The 24,069-nt window shown below is 44.5% G+C and overlaps 1 protein-coding gene across 3 annotated transcripts in view; it reads right to left on the bottom strand.

Annotated features, from left to right (window-relative positions):
• eprs1 (glutamyl-prolyl-tRNA synthetase 1) overlaps positions 1-18,252 on the bottom strand; it is a 96,612-nt gene extending 78,360 nt beyond the window's left edge. For all 3 annotated transcript variants that reach the window (XM_084337191.1, XM_084337192.1, XM_084337190.1), the window contains exons 1-9: positions 18,168-18,252; positions 14,152-14,236; positions 11,511-11,610; positions 11,239-11,395; positions 7,015-7,151; positions 6,340-6,437; positions 4,512-4,638; positions 3,909-4,101; positions 1,521-1,692 (exon numbers count right to left, since the gene is read on the bottom strand). In XM_084337191.1, the coding sequence (XP_084193317.1) occupies positions 1,521-1,692; positions 3,909-4,101; positions 4,512-4,638; positions 6,340-6,437; positions 7,015-7,151; positions 11,239-11,395; positions 11,511-11,610; positions 14,152-14,236; positions 18,168-18,213 (1,115 nt within the window). In that variant the 5' untranslated portion in view covers positions 18,214-18,252. The remainder of the gene's footprint in view (positions 1-1,520; positions 1,693-3,908; positions 4,102-4,511; positions 4,639-6,339; positions 6,438-7,014; positions 7,152-11,238; positions 11,396-11,510; positions 11,611-14,151; positions 14,237-18,167) is intronic.
• Between the last annotated feature and the right edge of the window lie 5,817 nt (positions 18,253-24,069).

The following is a 24,069-nucleotide window of genomic DNA, read 5'->3' on the forward strand; positions in this document are numbered from 1 at the left end:
TCCTATCGATACTGCTTAACGGTTCGGTACTTTATCGATACTCTTATCGGTTCTTTTTGATAATTTTTTTATGATTTTTATATTTGCAGTTGAGAGCATTGGTCATCTCCCTACAGTAAAGATTAGAAATGATTGAATTATTGTAAATTTGTGTGGAGTGGTGGGAATAGCTGCTTCAATAATAACTTATAACAACAACAGACAAGTTAGACAACTATGTATACAAAAAAAACGATATACACTGAATGATTAGTTGTTACCTAAAGTCCTTGGACTCCACTGTAGAGAACGGGTGCAGGCCTTTGACAACAAACTTTGTCACAGCCCTGTGACACTCGTTCACCCTATCCTCTGTCATCTTTCCTCTAGCTGCTAGGGAGAAAGGACTTTGGGTGGTGGAGGTAGAGGGAGGATGTGTGGTGGGCTCACTGGGACACATTGGTGGCTGACCTCAGCTTGACGATCTATAAAAAGTTTTTAGATTGTAGTATTTGTAGCTAAACAATTATTTTGTTTATTAGCCTATTTGTAATAATTCGTTATTAGCCTAGGAAACTCCGTATCTTGGCTTACCGGCTGCAGTGGACGTGGATGCAGATGGACCACTGCGCGCAAGGCAGTCGAATACGGCGCATTTCTGCAAACTAATAGTGTTTTGCCAACAAATGTTTTGATAGATTGCTCGTATTGCCACCCTTACTGGCAAATGTTTTGTTGCACTTGTGAACGCTTCGCTCTATCCGCCATCACGACTCAGTCCATGCAGAGCTGTCTGTGTCTGTGTGCAGCGCGCGTCGGCACGGAGACAGCGCTGAGATGCTTCCAGCTGCAGCACATCAGGTGTGCGGGGCTTGTATGTGCGGGGCTTGTAAGCGCTGCGGTCTGACGTGCTGCAGCTGCATACTATTGACAGCGCTTTCATTAAGGAGTACCCGTATGTATGTGTAGCGCGACTCGCGAGGAGTGTGTGTAATAATGACTCGCTGTGGCTCGCTTCTCGTGCAGAGACAGAGAGAGGAGAGATCGTTCGCAACTTTTAAATAATAATAATAATAATAATAATTTCTCTAGAGTATCGATAGCAGTACCGAGGACGTCGGAGCTTATAAATACTCCGGTATTTTCTAATATAGTACCGGTTCCCGTTTAAAACCGGGGTCCGGGGGGCATCCCTACCGGCTTCCCACCGGCTAACCTCGTTCCCAGTTTTATCTCCGTGAGATAAAGCCTGGTAAAGAACTACTGCCGAATGTGTCTATGGGGTAGAATTTCCGGTGTATGTACTTCCCCTGGAAGCTGCCTCCGAACGGACAGAACTCTTCCCGAATCCTGACAGCTGGAGAGACACAGAGTCTCTGCGGTGTCCACTGTGCTACCTGCGCTCTCTCTAAAGTACCTGTAGCTGCCTGTAGGGGGTGAGGAGCGCTCTCTCTAAAGTACCTGTATGTGCTGCCTGTAGGGGGCGCTCTCTCTAAAGTACCTGTATGTGCTGCCTGTAGGGGGCGCTCTCTCTAAAGTACCTGTACGTTGTGCCTGTGCGGGGGTGAGGAGCGTTCTTGCAGCGGTAGAGAGTGGGGTCTCGCAGGCAGCCGTTATTGGAGGCCATGTCGATCTTGGCCCTCATGCAGCAGGTCTGGCCGGACGGCGACCCGGCCTTCATCTCCTCCCACATCTTGAAGTTCTGCTCCACCGCTGAAGGAGAGAGGAGACGAGAGGTCAAGGGTGATGGATGAGATATATATGGAACAAGCTCAGTGGCAGTCTTGCATGTCTGGTAATTTTTAGCATGGTGTTATTAGAGCAGGGGTTCTAAACTGGTCTGCTGCCACGGTCTGTGTCCAATAAAATATTCCAGGGCACCCCTACATACGATAAAGTCTTTTTTGCTACAATGATGACAAAAGTGCTTGCTTTCAAAATAACGTTTATTTAACCCATTGAAACCGGGAAACACATTTGTGTGTATATGCAGGCTATATAATGCATTATTAGCAGGCGTTTCCGGTCTAAATGTATAAATAAATATAGCAATAGTGTTAATTTTTTTTCTAAATACAGAAAAGGATCACTAACGTGCTATCTGTTGCAACTGCACTGTTTTCAAAACAAATAACTAGTGTGACCATTTCTCAAAAATCAAAGGATCACCAAGTTACCATTTCTCAAAAAATATAAATAAATACAGAAAATAAGCACTTGTGGACATTTCTAGCTCAGTGCGAGGTCTGCTGCTGCTGCTGGCTAATAATACGGTCAATACATGGGGAGATCGACGACAAGGCAACACGCATGTCATCCTCAAGGCTCAACTTGGCCCTATATTTTGTTTTCAGAGCCGTCATGGATGAAAAGCCAGCTTCACACAAATATGTGGTGCTGAATGGTATCAACACCTTAAGTGCTGCATGAATGAATGAAAACTTTATTTAACAGATTGCAGAATGGGTACAATACAGTACGGCTCAATACACACAATTGTTAAGGGGATGCAGACCAGAGAAAGACGTTTGTCTTGTTTACATCAGGGTCCCCCATTCGTGAGTTACTTGGTACTCAGCACCACACTGACCAAAATGTTTCCGGGGGCACCTCACCGAAACGAGCTCTCCAGGTGGCATCAGATGATATATTCATTCATTCATTCACATTTTGTATCATAATAATCATAACACAGCGGCTGATACACTCACGTGTTCTGCACTTGGTGAGTAGACCATCGCCGTCGGAAGCATGTAATTAGCACTTTTCAGAAGCTGCGTGGTCCGGTCTTGAACTTTCCATAATGTGTCTCGATAAATCCATTTGATTAGATCCAGCACTGAATGCATTTAGTGATTATTATCAATTTTCAATGACGACGATTGCCGATAGCCGCTTGGCATTTCCTTGATAACGGACATAGGACCCATGATGTCACACGAATGCGACCGCTCTGGAAATTGGTAAAAGTAATGACGCCTCCCGCGGACGTTAAGTTGGTGAAATTATTATTATAAGTCAAGAGCAAGACATTTTGATCGATTTATTTTTTAGTTCATGTTATTAGATTAGGCAATTATTGTATACACATGAAGCACTAGATAGACTATTTGTTTAGTTAAATAGTTGTCATTCTATATTTTTAAAGAAATATTCCCAGGCATCTCGCGGCACCCCTGGCAGCTCTCCGCGGCACCCGTGTTGAGAACCGCTGATTTAGAGAATATGCTATACAGCGCCTCTATAATAGACGGCCCTGCACAGTAGCGCAGCAACCGGAACAGGAAGCTGAAACGCTATTTGTAAATACACCCACAGTTGTCAGAGACTTATTTGTATATTGTTATCGTCCCTTATTCAACTGGATGGAACACATGGAATATCATTCTTATTTATTATTCACTGTCAAAGAAAAATCATAATTCATATTCTCCTTTGTTTCATCACAATTTAAGCAAGCCTAGTAATAGACGCACAATTTCTGACACTGGGAATACATTGAGATCCATAGATGTCCCTGGATACCAAGAACATGCCAATGGACCTTGTAGAAGTGGAGCAATCTTCCATTTACTTAGGTATGTACTTTTAGGCGAATTTTCTGAAAATTTGGCTAGGGCTTAAGAAGTTAAAACGTGCAACGGCCCGACCTCGGGGCGACGTGCCCGCGGGCAGAATGGACAAAAAGTCACGGCACTTTGCGAGCGTCTAGCGGCTGCATTTTTTGCCGAACATATAAAGATCCATTTGTTGCCGTTCGAACGCCACCTCACTCGGACCAAATCCGTGCCTCGGTTCTAGAGTTACACGACGATAGTCAGGCGAGCGTAATTTTACGCGCCGCGCGTCAGATGACCCCCCCGGACTCCCGGCGCTGCTCCAGCTTCACCTGCTCGGGGGTCAGGGTTAGGGTCAGGGGTCAGACTCACAGTTGCTGCGGTGCTTTGACTCCACGCGCTGCTCGCGCTCCAGCTTCATCTGCTCGGCGGGCGTGTCGTCGATGTAGGCGCGGCCCTCCGTCAGCAGCTGCTCCGCCAGGCGCTGGATGTTGGGGAAGTGGTCACTGGTGTAGGTGAACTGGTCAGGATGGATCTGCAGCATGGAGACATCCTCCAGGATCACCTGGGGGGGGGGGGGGGGGGGGGGGAGAGAGAGAAAGAGAGACAGATAGATGCACATAAGCAGGATTATTTTATACAACATAACTTCACAAAGTCCTCTCTCTCTCCCTGCCTGCCGGGTCAGTTAGTGTCTGCTGGGTTAGTTAGTGTCTGCTGGGTTAGTTAGTGTCTGCTGGGTTAGTTAGTGTCTGCTGGGTCTGCTTCCATTTTCATAGACACTGATCGTGGCTCATCTGATGTAATCATGTAAATTACCTTTTAAATTGAGATTTCCATTATGAAAAATTAAAATTAAAACCTACGACTAACTCCCATGAATCTAGTAGTAAAGACCCACATGCATAGCAACCACAGTGAGTATTGTCTGGGGCTAAAATATTTTCTGAAACTCTCTGAAACACACTAAAACACCTTCTCAAAGTCCTCCTTCTCCTTCTCTGGGTTTGTGTCGTCGAAGCGCATGATGAGTTTCCCCTTGAAGGTGACCTGGTAGTGCTGGTTGAGCAGGGCGGCCTTGGCATGACCGATGTGTAGGTACCTGGAGACAGAGACAGAGAGAGAGGCAGAGACAGAGACGGAGAGAGAGGCAGAGACAACAGAGGCAGAGACGGAGAGAGAGGCAGAGAGACGGGGACACAGAGAGACAAAGGGACAGAGACACAGAGAGACAAAGGGACACAGAGAGACAAAGGGACACAGACGGAGAGACAGACAGAGGGATACAGAGACAGAGGGACAGAGACACACAGAGAGAGAGAGAGGGTCACAGAGACAGACATTACTCTTTCAGATGAAAGACTTCTTAAAAGTAAAAGGTTAACATGTTTAGAATGTATAATAATAACCTCCATTCAAATAAAACAACACAGAAGGTACAGAGAGAGAATCTTTAATAAAATCATAAAAGACGGAGAACAGCTGCAAACTAACTAATAACTAACGTTCGGGGTTCTGTCTTAGGAACCCAACTGTCATTCTGGAGTTATTTCCCCTGGTGGTTGGTATCTGCACTCACTGTTGGTCACACCCCATTCCTGATGTGTCACTCCCTGTTCTGTCACCACTGGTCGCTGTCACTTTGATGTCAATTACCCTGTCACTAATTGACGCATTGGAATGTTGGTGTTTGACTATATATTCACTTGTTGTTCTCTCTATCCCTGTCGAGGCTTCAGACCGTGTTTCGTGTGGAAGGAGCTGGAGATACTGTTGACCTTCTCGCTCTTGATTATTCTCATGTATCTACCTTGCTCAAGTTGACGCCCGGCGTCTTTCTCTGGATTCCCTGTGCTCTTACATTAAAAAAGGCACCACTAAGAAAGAGCAATCATTCTCTGACTTGTATTATTTCCTCCTCTACTGGACTCACAATTGCTTACCTGCACTGCAAACGTAACAAATAAGGGCATGAATATAATTCAAACAGCGTAAGTAGGCTTGTACGATAGGTAGGGATGGGTACCTTTCACATTTGAACCGGTACCTGTGAATCGATACCGGTACCCAACGGTACCTTTTTTCTGTACTTTAGTCTCAAGAAATTTTATTTACCTACCTCAGTCGTAAAAAAAAATCCAAACTTCAAATAACTACAATTTCGACAGTTTTCGGCTTGTCATTGCTCCGACTGCTTTGTTGTTGAATCAAGTCAAATCCTAGGTAAGCATATATTGTGCGTGTGAACGTTGACATGAAAAGAAAAAAGTTAAAAAAAAAAAAAAGTGTCTCACTTGATTCGATACTCTGTAGTACAGACGTGTTTCGGTTCGGTACCTCAAAAGTACCGAATTCGGTACCCATCCCTAAGGATAGGGCGATGATTTCCGTGACGTATGAATCATACGTCATATCATATTCATAATTATCATAATCATCATCACTAACCAGGTCATATTCATAATTATCATAATCATCAACACTAACCTGGTCATATTCATAATTATCATACTCATCATCACTAACCAGGTAATATTCATAATTATCATAATCATCAACACTAACCAGGTCATATTCATAATTATCATAATCATCATCACTAACCAGGTTATATTCATAATTATCATAATCATCACTAACCAGGTCATATTCATAATTATCATAATCATAATCTCTAAGCAAAGCATGGCATCTAAGAATCCCGAAACTCCCCTGGAAAACATTGAATAATCCTATCTATATAAAATTGTTTTTCATCTCATTAAATATGTAATATTTTAGTTTTTTTGCGCAGTATCTTTACCCGCTGGCCTCTGGGGGGAAGCGCACCACCACCTTGCCCATCTCAGCTCCTGGCAGGTCCACGAACTTCCCCACATCCTGCTGCTTCTTCTCCTCCGACTGAGAGACACAGAAACACCAGAGTGATGCAGAGTTCATCTCTGAAGGCAGGTATATTAGGGATGCACCGATATGAAAATTTGCCATATCTAAAAAACAATTCAAAAAAGGTTTTTTTCTTTTTTTAAATAAATGTCCTCAAACAAAATCCTCAATTTGAATTAGTGATTAATCTGATTAAATGAGTAATTTTTTTATTAAATCAACTTTCTTTAATGAATATAACTCATCAGTTTTTTTTAATACTATAATATTAGTGTAGCCTAATCTTTATCTGCAACTGTGAAGAAAAACCCCATTGGTTTAAACAGAATGAATACAAAAAATATATAAAATTTATTTAAAAAAAGAAAAGAAAAATTGTATTATTAAAAATTACAAATTCTAATGTTGATTTAGAATTAGAATGCCAACGTAACGAACGAAGGTCCAAACGTTCGAACGTTTGGGCTCAGCCCTAGAAGGCAGGTATATAAACACCAGTGATGCAGAGTTTATCGCTGAAGGCAGGTATATAAACACAGGTGTGACAGGTGTAACATGTTTAACAGGTGTGACAGGTTTGACAGATACTCACAGAGGTCTTGTGTGGAGCAGCCTTCCTGTTGTACTTGTTGCCCACAGCAGCAAAGGGACCCTGGGAGGCGAGGAAGGAGAACCAGCGACTCACGTGAGAGAAGGAGGCTGCCTGACCCTGCTGCCACTCTGCATGACCTGAGAGAGAGGGGGGGAGAGAGGCCAGTCAGAGGCCAGAACCCTCCCTCTTGAAGCCAGTCAGAGTTGCAGCCACATGTTTTCTGTGCGAGTGAAGATATCTTAGAAAATTGCGGCTTAAGGGCGGCTACGTGGCGCAGTGGGCAAGGCGCTCACCACGAATACTCGAGACGCTGGGTTCGCCTGTTCGAGCCCAGCGCTCCACATTGCTTTCAGTTTAGCTGGTCGTCCGTACTAATACATTTGGCAGTATTAGGGGGTGGGAAACTGATGGGTGGGGATCGGGCGTTGTGGACAGCGACTCCTACAGGTCGGTTGGTGCGCCTGCGCAGTAGAATCAGGAAGCGATGGGGGCGGCGCCCCTCCAAAGCGCAGACCCCTGACGCTGAAAGATGCGACTGCTGTTACCTCGAGTATCGGAGGGGACTCGTGCTATGTATGACTTAGTCCACATTGCAGCCGGCTTGTGGGAGGCAAGAAACAGCGTTCGTGACAGGGGAGGGTTGAATTGGATGATACGAAATTGGGATGGGAGAAAAATAGAAAATGGGAGAAAAAGTGGATAAAAAATTAAGAAATTGCGGCTTGCTCGTGAATCTTCTCTTCTCTTCCTAAAATATGTTTCTAACAGAAAAAAAATTCACCTTTTCCTCCATCCTCCAATTCTGTCATTATGGCAATTCCCCTATACACTCACATCCTCAACAGCTCTGCAGAGCCGGCCTATAAGCTACATGCTAACAGCTGTGCAGAGAGCACCTATAAGCTGCATGCTAACAGCTGTGCAGAGAGCACCTATAAGCTACATGCTAACAGCTGTGCAGAGAGCACCTATAAGCTACATGTTAACAGCTGTGCAGAGAGCACCTATAAGCTACATGCTAACAGCTGTGCAGAGAGCACCTATAAGCTGCATGCTAACAGCTGTGCAGAGAGCACCTATAAGCTACATGTTAACAGCTGTGCAGAGAGCACCTATAAGCTGCATGCTAACAGCTATGCAGAGAGCACCTATAAGCTGCATGTTAACAGCTGTGCAGAGAGCACCTATAAGCTGCATGTTAACAGCTGTGCAGAGAGCACCTATAAGCTGCATGTTAACAGCTGTGCAGAGAGCACCTATAAGCTACATGTTAACAGCTGTGCAGAGAGCACCTATAAGCTGCATGTTACAGCTGTGCAGAGATCACCTATAAGCTGCATGCTAACAGCTGTGCAGAGAGCACCTATAAGCTACATGTTAACAGCTGTGCAGAGAGCACCTATAAGCTGCATGCTAACAGCTGTGCAGAGAGCACCTATAAGCTGCATGCTAACAGCTGTGCAGAGAGCACCTATAAGCTGCATGTTAACAGCTGTGCAGAGAGCACCTATAAGCTGCATGCTAACAGCTGTGCAGAGAGCACCTATAAGCTACATGTTAACAGCTGTGCAGAGAGCACCTATAAGCTGCATGTTAACAGCTGCGCAGAGCACCTATAAGCTACATGCTAACAGCTGTGCAGAGAGCACCTATAAGCTACATGTTAACAGCTGTGCAGAGCACCTATAAGCTACATGCTAACAGCTGTGCAGAGAGCACCTATAAACTACATGTTAACAGCTGTGCAGAGCACCTATAAGCTACATGCTAACAGCTGTGCAGAGAGCACCTATAAACTACATGTTAACAGCTGTGCAGAGAGCACCTATAAGCTACATGCTAACAGCTGTGCAGAGAGCACCTATAAGCTACATGCCAACAGCTGTGCAGAGAGCACCTATAAGCTACATGTTAACAGCTGTGCAGAGAGCACCTATAAGCTGAATGCTAACAGCTGTGCAGAGCACCTATAAGCTACATGTTAACAGCTGTGCAGAGAGCACCTATAAGCTACATGTTAACAGCTGTGCAGAGAGCACCTATAAGCTACATGCTAACAGCTGTGCAGAGCTGCTATAAGCTACATGTTAACAGCTGTGCAGAGAGCACCTATAAGCTACATGCTAACAGCTGTGCAGAGCACCTATAAGCTACATGTTAACAGCTGTGCAGAGAGCTGCTATAAGCTACATGTTAACAGCTGTGCAGAGAACACCTATAAGCTACATGCTAACAGCTGTGCAGAGAGCACCTATAAGCTACATGCTAACAGCTGTGCAGAGAGCTGCTATAAGCTACATGCTAACAGCTGTGCAGAGAGCACCTATAAGCTACATGGTAACAGCTGTGCAGAGCACCTATAAGCTACATGTTAACAGCTGTGCAGAGCACCTATAAGCTACATGCTAACAGCTGTGCAGAGAGCCGCTATAAGCTACATGCTAACAGCTGTGCAGAGAGCCGCTATAAGCTACATGTTAACAGCTGTGCAGAGAGCCGCTATAAGCTACATGTTAACAGCTGTGCAGAGAGCACCTATAAGCTGCATGTTAACAGCTGTGCAGAGAGCACCTATAAGCTACATGTTAACAGCTGTGCAGAGAACACCTATAAGCTACATGCTAACAGCTGTGCAGAGAGCACCTATAAGCTACATGCTAACAGCTGTGCAGAGAGCTGCTATAAGCTACATGTTAACAGCTGTGCAGAGAACACCTATAAGCTACATGCTAACAGCTGTGCAGAGAGCACCTATAAGCTACATGGTAACAGCTGTGCAGAGCACCTATAAGCTACATGTTAACAGCTGTGCAGAGCACCTATAAGCTACATGCTAACAGCTGTGCAGAGAGCCGCTATAAGCTACATGCTAACAGCTGTGCAGAGAGCCGCTATAAGCTACATGTTAACAGCTGTGCAGAGAGCCGCTATAAGCTACATGTTAACAGCTGTGCAGAGAGCACCTATAAGCTGCATGTTAACAGCTGTGCAGAGAGCACCTATAAGCTACATGTTAACAGCTGTGCAGAGAGCACCTATAAGCTACATGCTAACAGCTGTGCAGAGCACCTATAAGCTACATGCTAACAGCAGTGCAGAGAGCTGCTATAAGCTACATGCTAACAGCTGTGCAGAGAGCACATATAAGCCACATGTTAACAGCTGTGCAGAGCCCCTATAAGCTACATGCTAACAGCTGTGCAGAGAGCACCTATAAGCTACATGCTAACAGCTGTGCAGAGAGCTGCTATAAGCTACATGCTAACAGCTGTGCAGAGAGCTGCTATAAGCTACATGTTAACAGCTGTGCAGAGAGCCTATAAGCTACATGCTAACAGCTATGCAGAGAGCTGCTATAAGCTACATGTTAACAGCTGTGCAGAGAGCCTATAAGCTACATGCTAACAGCTATGCAGAGAGCACCTACTATAAGCTACATGTTTCGCTCTTTTTTCTAAAAGTAAGTTACACCTAAACTAAAACACGTACAAATAGTTTGGATTCCGCAGCCGGGTTCAGATCCAGGTGTTACACGTCGTGTTCAGTGTCTGTATTACTGACCTCCAGGTGTGTTACTGACCTACAGGTGTTAGTGACCTCCTCACGTTTCTTTATTAGTTGTCATACAAAAATACAGAATACTTTTTTTTTTTTGATCCACTTTTTCTCCCATTTTCTATATTTTCTCCCATCCCAATTTCGTATCATCCAATTCAACCCTCCCCTGTCACGAACGCTGTTTCTTGCCTCCCACAAGCCGGCTGCAGTGAGGACTAAGTCATACATAGCACAAGTCCCCTCCGGTACTTGAGGTAACAGCAGTCGCATCTTTTCACCTGCGCAGCTCGATCTCTCAGTGTTCGAGGAGTAACGCGTGGGAGGCTCACGCTGCCCCCGACACTTCCTGATTCTACTGCGCAGGCGCACCAACCGACTTGTAGGAGTCGCTTGTTCACAACGTTCGATCCCCACCCTTCAGTTTTTCCCTCCCCGTAATACGGCCAATGTGTATTACTGCGGACGACCAGCCAAACTGAAAAACAATGTGGAGAGCTGGATTCGAACACGCGAATCCTAGCGTCTCCACACTGGTGGCGAGTGCCTTAGACCACTACACCACCTAGCCGCCTGAAAAATACAGAATACTTTTATATGAAATGCTTTTTCCTGTTTTGCTCCAGGTGTGTTACTGACCTCCAGGTGTGTTACACGTCGTGTACTGACCTGCGAGTGCTGCCCAGACACTGAGGTCAGCCAGGGTGGTGCCGTGACCCACTAGGAAGGTCCTGAGCGACAGGGCTCGGTCCAGCTCTGCCAGGGGAGCAGACAGGTTGGTCTGACCGCACAGACGCCGGGCGCTGAACTCCAGCCAGTGGTCCACCTGCACAGACACACCTGTGATTAATGGACACCCCCTGTTTAAATCTACTTCAACATCTCCCTCTCTCCCTCCCTCATTCTCTTTCCCTCCCTCCCTCCCCGTCTCCCTCTCTCACCTCGCTCTGCTCCAGGAGGCTGGAGCCATAGAGCCCCTGAGCAGGATCCATGCGAGCCAGGAAGCGCGTGATGGAGTTCACATCACTGAACTGAACATCACTGGTGGAGAGAAAACATCTCTTATTAGCGGAACACATTCTGTTGAGAACATCATTGAACATCACTGGAGTGTTATTAGCAGAACAACAACACATTCAGTTAAACACAAAACATGCGTTATAGGGAGGTGTGGTGATTACGTCATTGCTCATTGGTGTTTCCCGCATGGTCCACCCTCCTTGAAATCATGGCAATGTATTTCCAATGGACCAATTTCTAAATCGTCTCGTTTAAAACAACTAAAGCATGAACATTGGCATGGTGTACCTTTCTGTGTGTATTCATCCACAATCTATAGCTCAACATGAAACAATTCGCAAATAATCGTAAATGTAACGCAAAATAACAATGTTTACGTTTTTGTTCACTGAGGAACTACACTCACTTTGGCGCTGCTGACTGACGTCACCACAGCGTAGACTCCTGGCTGTATTAGGCGACAGCACTGAACGACAGGCGTTCTACTGGTAAGTGTAGTTCTTTTTTAACGACAAACTAAAAACCTTATAACTAACTTTATTTCAACCAGAAATGCTTAAAGGGGACATGAACTATAAATGGCCTTTTCCAGTGTTTAGCATGTTTTCCTAGCAATTGGGGATTACCGGTATATCAATGTGGTCTGTATCATTAATTATCATATTGACTCATCAGTGAATTTGAATAAATTGATTAAATCTGATTAAATAAGTATTTTTTCTTTTATTAAATCAACTTTCCAGCCCCAGACCCAGCCCAGGGAGAAGCCCCAGCCCAACTAAATCAACTTTCTAATGAATATAGCTCATCAGTTTCTTTTAATACTATAATATTAGTGTAGCCTAATCTTTATCTGCAACTGTGAAGAAAAACCCCATTGGTTTAAACAGAATGAATAAAAAAAATTACATAAATTAAAAAAAAATAATAAAAAATAAAAAATTCAAATGTTGATTTAGAATTCGAATGCCAACGTAACAAACGAAGGTTCCAACGTTCTGGCTCAACACTAGCCATACAGCTGACTCACTCAAGAGTTAAACACTAGCCATACAGCTAGGGCTGTACCGAATGCTTCGAAACTTCAATCATAATGTTGACATTCAAATTCTAAATCAACATTTGAATTTTTTATTTTTAATAAAAGAAAATTTAAAAAAAGATTTGCGTCTATTCAATCTAGGGCTGACCCCTATTAGTCGACTAATCGGTCGAAAAGGAGCCGTAGTTGACTAGCCAACCTCTTAGTCAAAAGAATTAAATAAAAAGATTCTAATATTTTTATTTTTATTTATTTATTTTTAATCATTCTTTCCAAAAGAAAAGAGGCCTAGAAGCGTGGCTAACGCTAATGGCACACATACCAGAGGCTAACTGCCTACGAAAACAGGCACTGAAAGAGGATTTCACCCATCTAATGAACACACTAGACTAGACAAATATCAAGATGTATCCATCAGTGGACCAATTGCATGCTTTTGCAGAGGACAAGAAGCCTTCAATCGACTCCTTCAGACATTAGGCACCCCCCACAGCCCAAATGGAATGATACAAAACAAAAACAAATAGTCGACTAGCGGCAAATTTTGGCCAATCATAGTCGACCATCCAAATCCTTAGTCGGGGACAGCCCTAATTCAATCCGTTTAAACCAATGGGGGGGTTTCTTCACAGTTGCAGTTAAAGATTAGGCTACACTAATATTATAATATTATACTATAAAACGTCACCATCACTTTCATACCATTTATGTTGACGAAACTGATGCGTTATATATTCATTAAAGAAAGTTGATTTAATAAAAGAAAAATACTAATTTAATCAGATTCATCAGTTTATTCAAATTGAGGATTTAGTTTAATTTTTTTTTAAACGTTATTCTTTTTTATGAAGTACATTTTTTTTTAATAGACATTCGAAGCTTCGTTCGAATACTTCAATAGAAGCTTCGAATGTTAAAAAAACTCACTGAGTTAAACACTAGCCATACAGCTGACTCACTCAAGAGTTAAACACTAGCCATACAGCTGACTCACTCAAGAGTTAAACACTAACCATACAGCTGACTCACTCAAGAGTTAAACACTAGCCATACAGCTGACTCACTCAAGAGTTAAACACTAGCCATACAGCTGACTCACTGAGTTAAACACTAACCATACAGCTGACTCACTGAGTTAAACACTAGCCATACAGCTGACTCACTGAGTTAAACACTAGCCATACAGCTGACTCACTGAGTTAAACACTAGCCATACAGCTGACTCACTGAGTTAAACACTAACCATACAGCTGACTCACTGAGTTAAACACTAGCCATACAGCTGACTCACTGAGTTAAACACTAGTAGCCATACAGCTGACTCACTGAGTTAAACACTAGTAGCCATACAGCTGACTCAGAGTTAAACACTAGTAGCCATACAGCTGACTCACTGAGTTAAACACTAGCCATACAGCTGACTCACTGAGTTAAACACTAGCCATACAGCTGACTCACTGAGTTAAACACTAGCCATACAGCTGACTCAGAGTTAAACACTAGCCATACAGCTGACTCACTCAGAGACATGGAGCTTGGTGTCTTTGCCCTCCTCCACTGACAGCTTCACGCTCCCCTTGACATGCTCTGCTGCCAACAGCACCCCTGCAGGAGAGGAACAGAATTACAATTACACCTGTCAGGACATGCAATACATTCTTTAACAGAGCCATGAATAGAAAGCGCTCTCTCTGTATGTGTGTGTGTGTGTGTGTCTGTGTGTGTGTGTGTGTGTGTGTGTGTTTCGAACCAGTTAATTGGAGAGGCCTTCCAAAATGGAAGACAATTATTGTCCCTGTTGGTTTTGGCATGTTTCCACATGTCTTTGGTGCAAGATATCAGCAGGGAGGTTGATTTGATTGACATGCAGCCATGCAACAAGTTTTATGTTGGGGGGGATTATGATTAAAGATGGAGGGAGTGCGGTTCAACATTAAATTATTGGTGTTTGTCTTCAAATGTTCACGGATTAGCAGAGAAAACGATGGATTTCTTTAGACGAAAATAAAATGTAAATGACTTTCGGACACATGGTGATAAATAAATGAGGTGCGTGGGTCCTGATTCCAGCATATCGAGATGGTCAGATATATATAGAGGCACTGGCGCACCAGCTTTGCCAGCCTGGGGAATCTCCCCCGCATTGTCAGTCGGGTTTGTGTCCAGGGATGATGGGGAATGGCTTCTTTTAACTGTTACGCGAGGTGGTCTGCAATATGCCGACCCAGCAAACTCCTAGTTAGCAACACAGCAGTGGTGACTCACCAGTCCTCTAGGGGTGTAACGGTACACAAAAACCACTGTACGGTACGTACTAGTGTTGTCAAAAAGATCGAAAAATCTATACATATCGATACTGAATATTTAAAACGGTTTCAATACTCATTTCCCGCAATATCGATATTTAATTATTCATACACATTTAATTTTTTTTTTGTATAAGGAAGTTGCATTGTTCATTTCAATACCTGTAATAGTACAGTAGTCCACACACACACATGTGCATTCAGTTTAAGTCGGAATATGACTGTAATACAAACTGTTCAGTTTGTCAGGTACATGCAACACAGATTACAGTGTCTGCTTGAGAAAATACCATGTTCTGCAATAAAAATGATTGAAGTGAGATGAACAGTTTTTTTTATTTTTTTTACTTTGACCAGTCAGCTGGTTTCTTTTAGCGTTTATCGTTTTTTCTGGTCAAGTATGACCGACAGAGACAGGTTGAATGGGGTATAGATCGGGGGAAAGACACTCTGAGAAAATACGGCGAGTCCGGGAGTCGAACTCGTGTACCCCAGATCCGTGACGCGCACGGTTGTCCCCGACGCCGAAATAGCGTTCGAGGTACGCGGTGAGCTACTGGAGCTCCCCGAACAGTTGTTTTTAAATGTGTGATCTAAAGATAAACAACTGGTTTTAAAAGTGTTATATTTATCTTCTCTTATAGTACCAGAGAGAAGCTGAGGAGAATCAACCAGCAACAAAAGCAAAATCTATTAGAAGGGGGGGGGAAAAATTACATTTTAAGATTGAACCTTTTTCCCTGTGGTATCGAAAATGGTATCGAATATCGATACTTTTCAAGGTATCGTATCGAAGTTCGAAATTCCAGTATCGTGACAACACTAGTACGTACGTACATCGGTTTTGAAGTCAAGGTTCGGTACGGGTTTTCGGTACAGTGGGGGAAAGTTTGGCTTTCCATGTTCCACTCAGGGGTGATGTAGTGTGCACTGCAGTAACTAATTGTACTTGTAGGCCTGTCAACAAATATTCTATATTGAAATTAATAATCGACTTGTACATTTTTTTTAAATAATAATATTAGATTGTGAAAAAAACAGCCCCCGGTGGGCGGTTGTTAGTGGTTATTAATCGGTACACAGCCGTTCAGTACGGTACACACTGAAACGGTTCTGTACGGATGTCGCGTACCTTTACACCCCTACAGTCCTCGCCAGGTGATGTGACACATATGCAAGTGACGGTAACATACAGTAGCTTTCGGTCGTCAGGGCAGTCCAGCGGTCTGTCGTCAATGCAACCTTGCGAGCACCGGTAACGTTAGCTAGCTGTCCGAGCAACGCTGAACTTCGCATCGGTGTAGCTCTTCTCGATGACCGAGGTGGTTGTGCCTCAGGATGGGATATGGTACACAGGCTCAAGCAGGTGTATCATTTGCCGAAATCCTTCGCCGTCAACCATATTGATCATGCAGTTTTAGATAAATGCGCAGACTGGCTTGGGTTATTTTTTCTAAATCAACGCTTCTCTTAGCCTGCTTAATGTTGCAGTCGCTCGTGTTTTTTCCCCCTGAGCCATCGCTTATTTTCCAGACACAGAGGTAGTCGCCTCCTCGTTATAGTTATATTGCGCCCTCTATCTGTTCATTGCTTTGAAAATACACCATTCTACTGACGGCTACAATGTAATAAGATATAGACAACATTGTAACATATCATTGTTTGATAGATCGAGTAAATGTCATGTGTTCGAGTAAATCCTTAACGATCAATTCTTCTATTAATTGTTAACATCCCTAATTGGAATACAGCTCAGCATTATCTAAAAGATAAAAACAGCCGTTTGTGTATTTCCAAATTGTGCCAAGAACATGTTGTCCACTTTGTGTAGTGTTCATAGACTATTGATACTATGAGACTAGGGCTGCACGATTAATCGTTTTTTAATCGAAATCGCGATTTGGAATGATGCAATTATCAAATCGCTAAGCCTGCAATTAAAAAAAAATATTTTTTTTTAACTAGGAAGTCCCATTGAGATACAAGATCTCCTTTGCAAGGTAGACCTGGCCAAGATGACAGCAATAACATTTGCAATACATCACACAGCAATAAAATGTGCGATACATCACACAAGAACATAATAAATGTGCATGTATACAATACATCACATGTAAACACAAAGCAGAATAGTCTACATGATAGTAAAAGTGTATAATACAGGGTAATACAGTAATTTTGCAGTTGGGACCCGACTACAGAAAGCAGCAACATTCTTCTTGTAAATTTTTTTTTAAATATGTTATAATCGCATCGCAAATCGCAATCGCAATATCTGTCAGAATAATCGCAATTAGATTATTTCCCAAAATCGTGCAGCCCTATATGAGACTATCCGTTCCATGAGTGGAGACCTGCTTGCAGACCACTGTGAAGGAAGGGTACGCTGCGTTTACAAGTACAACACACGACAAAATGAGAGCAACGCAGCATCCGCCATAATAATCGTTTTTGAGTGTGTGTGTTCCTGATAAATTGAAAATGGGGGACCCTGATGTAAACAAGACGAAAGTCTTTCTCTGGTCTGCATCCCCTTAACAATTGTGTGTATTGAGCTGTACTGTACCCATTCTGCAATCTATTAATAAAGTTTTCAATCAAGCTACCCCCCTTCTTTCAGAATGCTTGCATCAGCCTGTTTTACCAACATCACACACACGAGGCGCTGTTTGACAGATTTCAATTCATAACTGTGTGGATATTTCGGCTATATACATAACTAGCCTACCACACTCTTCAATTGCTTCAATGAGCACAATGCAAAGGCAAAACTATTCAAATGACAATCAAATCATTATTATGCTATAATCCCTGGCTCAGAAAACAACCTGCTTTGCTGCAGCTACTGTAGCAGCACGTCGAGCATGATCCATGTGTCATCCAAACTGAAACTGGAACGTTTGCTAATGAAGACATCTGCATTAGCAATATCACGTTACATAGCATAAATATGCAGCTAACGTGTTGGTACTTAAAAATGGTAAAATAACAACGTTAAATACAGTTTAATTGGGTTGAATATTCTGCAAAACGCCATGTGATATAGAGCTGGTTACAACATGCCACGACAACAGGGCTAACATGCTAGCAGCTAGCTGGCTAACATGACAGTAACTAACTAGCCAGCAGCTAACTAACTAACTAACTAACCGGCTTGTTATCGTAAATAAGATAAGATTTTCTCGTGAAAATGGCTACTGTAAACAACACTGTCGCCTGTGATAACTCACCTAACGGCGGGTTGCTGGCGTTGACGGTGAGGTTTAAAGCCGCCATGCTCTGTGTTGCTGAACGCTGTCTTCAGTTGAAACACCTCCACAGAGTAAACGCAGAGCTAGGCGTCCAGCCAGACGCCAGTACGTCACCACGTCGTTACGTCACCACGTCCTTTCTTCACGTGGATAAAAAAAAAACTGAAGACTCTGGCAGGAGCACTCATTCAAGGGTACTACGACTATGCTTGCACCTCATGGTACCAAAGCACCTCAAAGGCGCTAAAAACAAGATTACAAACATCACAAAACAAACTGGTCAGACTACTACTTGACCTTACCCCCAGAACCCACCTCACCCCTGCCCACTTTGACAACCTAGGATGGCTCAGAGAATGAATGAATGAATGAAAACTTTATTTAACAGATTGCAGAATGGGTACAATACAGTACGGCTCAATACATACAATTGTTAAGGGGATGCAGACCTGAGAAAGACGTTTGTCTTGTTTCCATCAGGGTCCCCCATTTTCAATTCATATAGACATATATGACATACATGACATACAGATAGTCAGTACTGCTACATCTATACATTTATGACATACCAGATTTGCAAATACAGTACTGTTTGTGATACAGAAGGAGTCAAGAAAAGGGAGTATATACATTTGACGTAGAGACTGTACATTGGAGGTTGGGTGGGGGGGGTTGGGTACATTGGGATATTGACAACCATACTGGGTAATTTACATTGGAGGTGGTTGGGGGGGGGGGGGGGCGGGGGGCACACTGTATAAACAAGTAACACTGTACATTGAGGGGGGGGGGAGGAGACACTGTACAAACAAACACAATTGTACATTGAACTATTGACAAAACCATACTAGGTAAATGACTGTACATTGGAGGGGGTTGGAATGATTGGGTTAGGATATTTACAGGGGCCAGTGTTGAATTGCAGTCTCCCGTAGGTGTCCCTTGAGAGAGGTTTTGAAAGTGGGTAGTGATCCACATTCCTTTACAGCTTTGGGTAGGGCGTTCCACATTGATGTGGCATAATTGCGAAACGTGTTTAGTCCCTTATTTGAGCCGAATCTGGGTTTGACATGATTTGTGGAGCTCCCTCTGGTGTTGTGATCGTGGTATTCACTGACCTTTGGGAAGTATTTTGACATGTACATGGGTACCTTGGTCGTGTAGTGTATCTTGTAGACCAGGCCCAGAGTAGACGACAGAGTACAGCAACTTGCAATGGGCCTGGACTTCAAGATACACTATACGACTAAGGTACCCATGTACATGTCAAAATACTTCCCAAAGGTCAGTGAATACCACAACCACTACACCAGAGGAAGATCAACAAATCATGTTAAACCCAGATTCGGCTCAAACAAGGGACTAAACACGTTTCGCAATTATGCCACATCAATGTGGAACGCCCTACCCAAAGCTGTAAAGGAATGTGAATCCCTACCCACATTCAAAACCGCTCTTAAAGAGCACCTACGGGAGGCTGCAATTCGAAACTGGCCACCGTAAATGCCCAAACCCCCCACCACCTCCTAATAGACAGTCTCCTCCCCACCGCATGTATATATTCTCTCCCCGCCGTATGTATATTTCTCTCCCACCCACCCACCCCCCTCCAAATGTACAGTCTCCACCCCACTGTATGTATATTTCTCTCCCACCCACCCACCCACCCCCTCCTAATGTACAGTCCCCTCCCCGTCATATGTATATACTCTGTAAGGATCTATGGGTAACAGTACTATATATTTGAATACTGTTCATGTCACAAATGTATCAGTATTAAATACCTGTATGTCCCTATGCCATAAATGTCATGTATGTTGTGTATGTCATAAATGTCGATATGAATTGAAAATGGGGGACCCTGATGTAAACAAGACAAACGTCTTTCTCTGGTCTGCACCCCCTTAACAATTGTGTGTATTGAGCCGTACTGTATTGTACCCATTCTGCAATCTGTTAAATAAAGTTTTCATTCATTCATTCATTCACCCTGATGTAAACAAGACGAAAGTATTTTTCTGGTCTGCATCCTCTTAGCAGTTGTTTGTATTGAGACGTACTGTATTGTACCCATTCTGCAATCTGTTAATAAAGTTTTCAATCAATCAATCAATCAATCAATCAATCAATCAATCAATCAATCAATCAATCAATCAATCAATCAATCAATCATGTGTTCGTTCTGACAAATAAATCAACAATTCCACCTTGTGGCCTGTGTGCGGTACTGCGCTACTGCCTACTGCTACAAGAGAGAAAACTCAAACTCGCTACCAATCTGATAAATGATCCAATGCTCCCACCTGGTGGTGAATATGCAACACTGCACTAGTGATGTTCAGAGCGCGAGTCTCTCCAACGCGTTATTTTTAAACGTAGCCGCATTTTGCGGAGACGCTCTCTGATTGGCCACTTGCCTGTTTCTACACTGGTTAAGCTTAGGCACTCTTTCGAAGTTGGTTAAGGTTAGAGTTTGTCTTGGAGCAGGGCGATAGAACACCAGCCTTGATTCCAAACTCTAACCTTAACCAACTTCGAAAGAGTCGCCTAAGCTTAACCAGTGATAAACTAGAATTAGGTAGACCCGGAAATGGGCAAAGACACAGCTCGTCACGCGATTGGGCACACATATCAGTGGCCAATCAGAGAGCGTCAGTCAGTGGCCAATCAGAGAGCGTCTCCGCTCTAGGTTTAAGAATAACGCCTCTCGCTTTAACAGGGCCTCCTGCTAAAAGCATAGATATCTATAGAACACTAAAAGGGCCTCCTGCAGAACCGCAGAACGGGGCCCACAGCTGGCTGGGCGTGGCTTGAGGTGCTTCCATGTTCAGTCACGTGGTACGGCGCGCGAGCCTTTTACTAGTATGCAGCTGCAGCTATCTGTCTGCATGCTAGCCTAGCTTAGCACACATGAATGGAAGCGGATACGGACCAGCTACCCTAGCTGTTGGCCAAAAAGCTAAGCTAGTGGTCCGTATCCACTTCCATGCATTTGTGCTGAGCTAGGCTAGCATGCAGACGGATAGCTTTATACTGAACACACAGAGAGGATAATAATTAGGATCTATCTTCTTTGTCTGACTCTGGAGAAGACGGTAAGTGCACATCCCATAATGTTGCCGTGTTAAGAAGTGACCCAGAGACCTGTTCCTGTTGCATTGACCTATTCAGAGAGCACAAATGTAACAGTACTGCATGGTCTGCATCCCCTTAACAATAGTGTGTATTGAGCTGTACTGCATTCTGAAATCTGTTAATAAAGTTTTCAATCAATCATTCCGGGCCTGTGACGTCACTGATTGATTGATTGATTGAAAAGTTTATTAACAGATTGCAGAATGGGTACAGTACAGTACATCTCAATACATACAATTGTTAAGGGGATGCAGACCAGAGAAAGACTTTCGTCTTGTTTCCACCAGGGTCCCCCATTTTCAATTCATCATAACATATATGACATACATGACATACAGATAGACAGTACTGCTACATCTATACATTTATGACATATCAGATTTGCAAATACAGTACTGTTTGTGATACAAAAGTGTCCAGAAAAGGAGTGTATATACATTTGGCGTAGAAACTGTACATTGGAGGAGGTTGGTGGGGTGGGGTTGGGTGGGTTGGGTGAGGGCTGTACATTGGAAGGGGGGGGGGGGGGGGGGGGGGGGGTTGGGTAGGGGACACACACACATTTTACACTGTACATTGGAATGTTGACAAAGCCTTACTTGGTCATTTACTGTACAACTAGGTTAGGACATTTGTAGGGGCCAGTTTCGAATTGCAGTCTCACGTAGGTGTTTTTTGAGAGTGTTTTTGAAGGTGGGTAGTGATTCACATTCCTTTACAGCTTTCGGTAGGGCGTTCCACATTGATGTGGCATAATTGCGAAACGTGTTTAGTCCCTTGTTTGAGCCGAATCTGGGTTTAACATGATTTGTGGAGCTCCCTCTGGTGTTGTGATCGTGGTATTCACTGACCTTTGGGAAGTATTTTGACATGTACATGGGTACCTTGGTCGTGTAGTGTATCTTGTAGACCAAGCCCATTGCAAGTTGCTGTACTCTGTCGTCTACTCTAAGCCATCCTAGGTTGTCAAAGTGGGCAGGGGTGAGGTGGGTTCTATGAGTCAGGTCAAGCAGTAGTCTGACTAGTTTGTTTTGAGATGTTTGTAATTTGGTTTTTAGTGCCTTTGAGGTGCTTTGGTACCATGAGGTGCAAGCATAGTCGTAGTACCCTTGAATGAGTGCTCCTGCCAGAGTCTTCAGGGTATTCTTGTTTACCAGAGAGGAGATCTGCTCTATTTGGAACTATTCCTTTATCCACTCTAATAATGAATAAAACGTTCTCCACATGCACACACCTATTACCTCCGCCTGGCCACACCCACATCCGCTCCTACATAAGCTGGGTCGTGGCCACACAATCAGCTCCTTCCCTACTTTCACCACCGAAAGTGTCTGTAACACACCACTTTAAGTTTAGTGCAGAAGTAGTTTGTTGGAGAGGAGTTTCGTTGACATTGTATCTTTGTTTTTTCTCTCTCGCTATTTTACGTAAAAACAAAGAGATAATGTCTTCACCGTCGGAGGGTCTAGACGACTACGCTACCCTCCACCAGCGCTTCACTATCGCTGCGTCCTCCGCGCGTCGTGGGGCATCTCTGATTCCACGGTCGTGGCAAACAGGTGCGCCTGGTCGGCGCCTGGAGGAGAGTGTGCTTCACCAAGGGGCCGTTGAGCTCCCATCTCCTGTGAGGTTCCCCCGCCAGAGGGCAGTCGGCCGATAGGCAGACAGTTCCTCTGGGTGCCGGGGATTTGCGTCGCAGACTCTTCGCCTCGGCTCGCTCTTGTCGTAAGACGGCGAGCAGCGGGGGTGAACGGCCTGGTTGTAGTGTTGTGATGCCAGTCACGCGGGTGGTGGGTTTGGTCCAGGGGCTAAAGGACGGGGTGCCTCGACTTGATAGCCCGATGGCATCTATCCTTTGCCCCGAGATGGTGTGGGAGCTGTTAAGAAAGCCTGTTCCCCTGGGGAAGTCGGCTAGGCAGTTGGCTTCGTGGAGTGACCAGGTGTACATCGCCTCGACACAGAGCCTGGCTGCAACCTCCAACATTGCGCAGCTGGCGCGCTACATGTCGGGGCTGATGGCGGGCGGGGCTGTACTAGATGACCATCAACGGTACCTCCACGCCCAGGCGGCTGGAGCCATCCTGCATCTGACCCAGCTGCAGGCGATAGCCGCCGGGAAGGAGCGCGCCCTGGCCACTCTCATCCAGCGCCACCTTTGGCTGGAGCAGGCGCGGGTGCCGGACCAGAGGAGGATTCCACTGCTCACGGCCCCCCTCTCCGATGCTGGACTTTTCGGGTCGGCCATGCAGCAGATGACGGCAGCCTGCAGGGAGATGGAGGAGGAGCGCGCCGTGCTCCAGCCCCATTTCCCCGACCCGATGCCACCGGTGACGTGAGGAGAAGGCAACACCGGCAGAGGCCTGCGGCCGTTGCCACCGTCACCACTGCCGCTGCTAGGTCTTCCGCGAAGAAGGCCAGGAGTGGAGGAAGTGCCTCTACCGCTGCAGCCAGTCGTCCTGTGCCCAGAGGGAACGGTAGGGACCGACGTGACCAGGAGGCTCCTCGGCAAGACCGTTGGGGTTGTGTTCTTGCTTAGGGAGTGGGGCAGTTTTCTTTGAAAATAGTTTGGTCGCTATTGTCTATGTGCTTAGCAAGGCCTGTGGCTAACACTTGGTCGAGGACTTGTGTCTTCTCTCGTCATAAAAGACGGCATTCTTCTTGCAGTAGTAAGAGTGCATTTTTTGCCTTTTTTATTGTATGAAGGGGGTTGTGTGGTTCATGTTCTACGTTTAGGTAACGTGGCATT

This window comes from Notolepis coatsorum (genome assembly GCF_963971535.1).
Source record: "Notolepis coatsorum genome assembly, chromosome: 20".
Taxonomy (NCBI): domain Eukaryota; kingdom Metazoa; phylum Chordata; class Actinopteri; order Aulopiformes; family Paralepididae; genus Notolepis; species Notolepis coatsorum.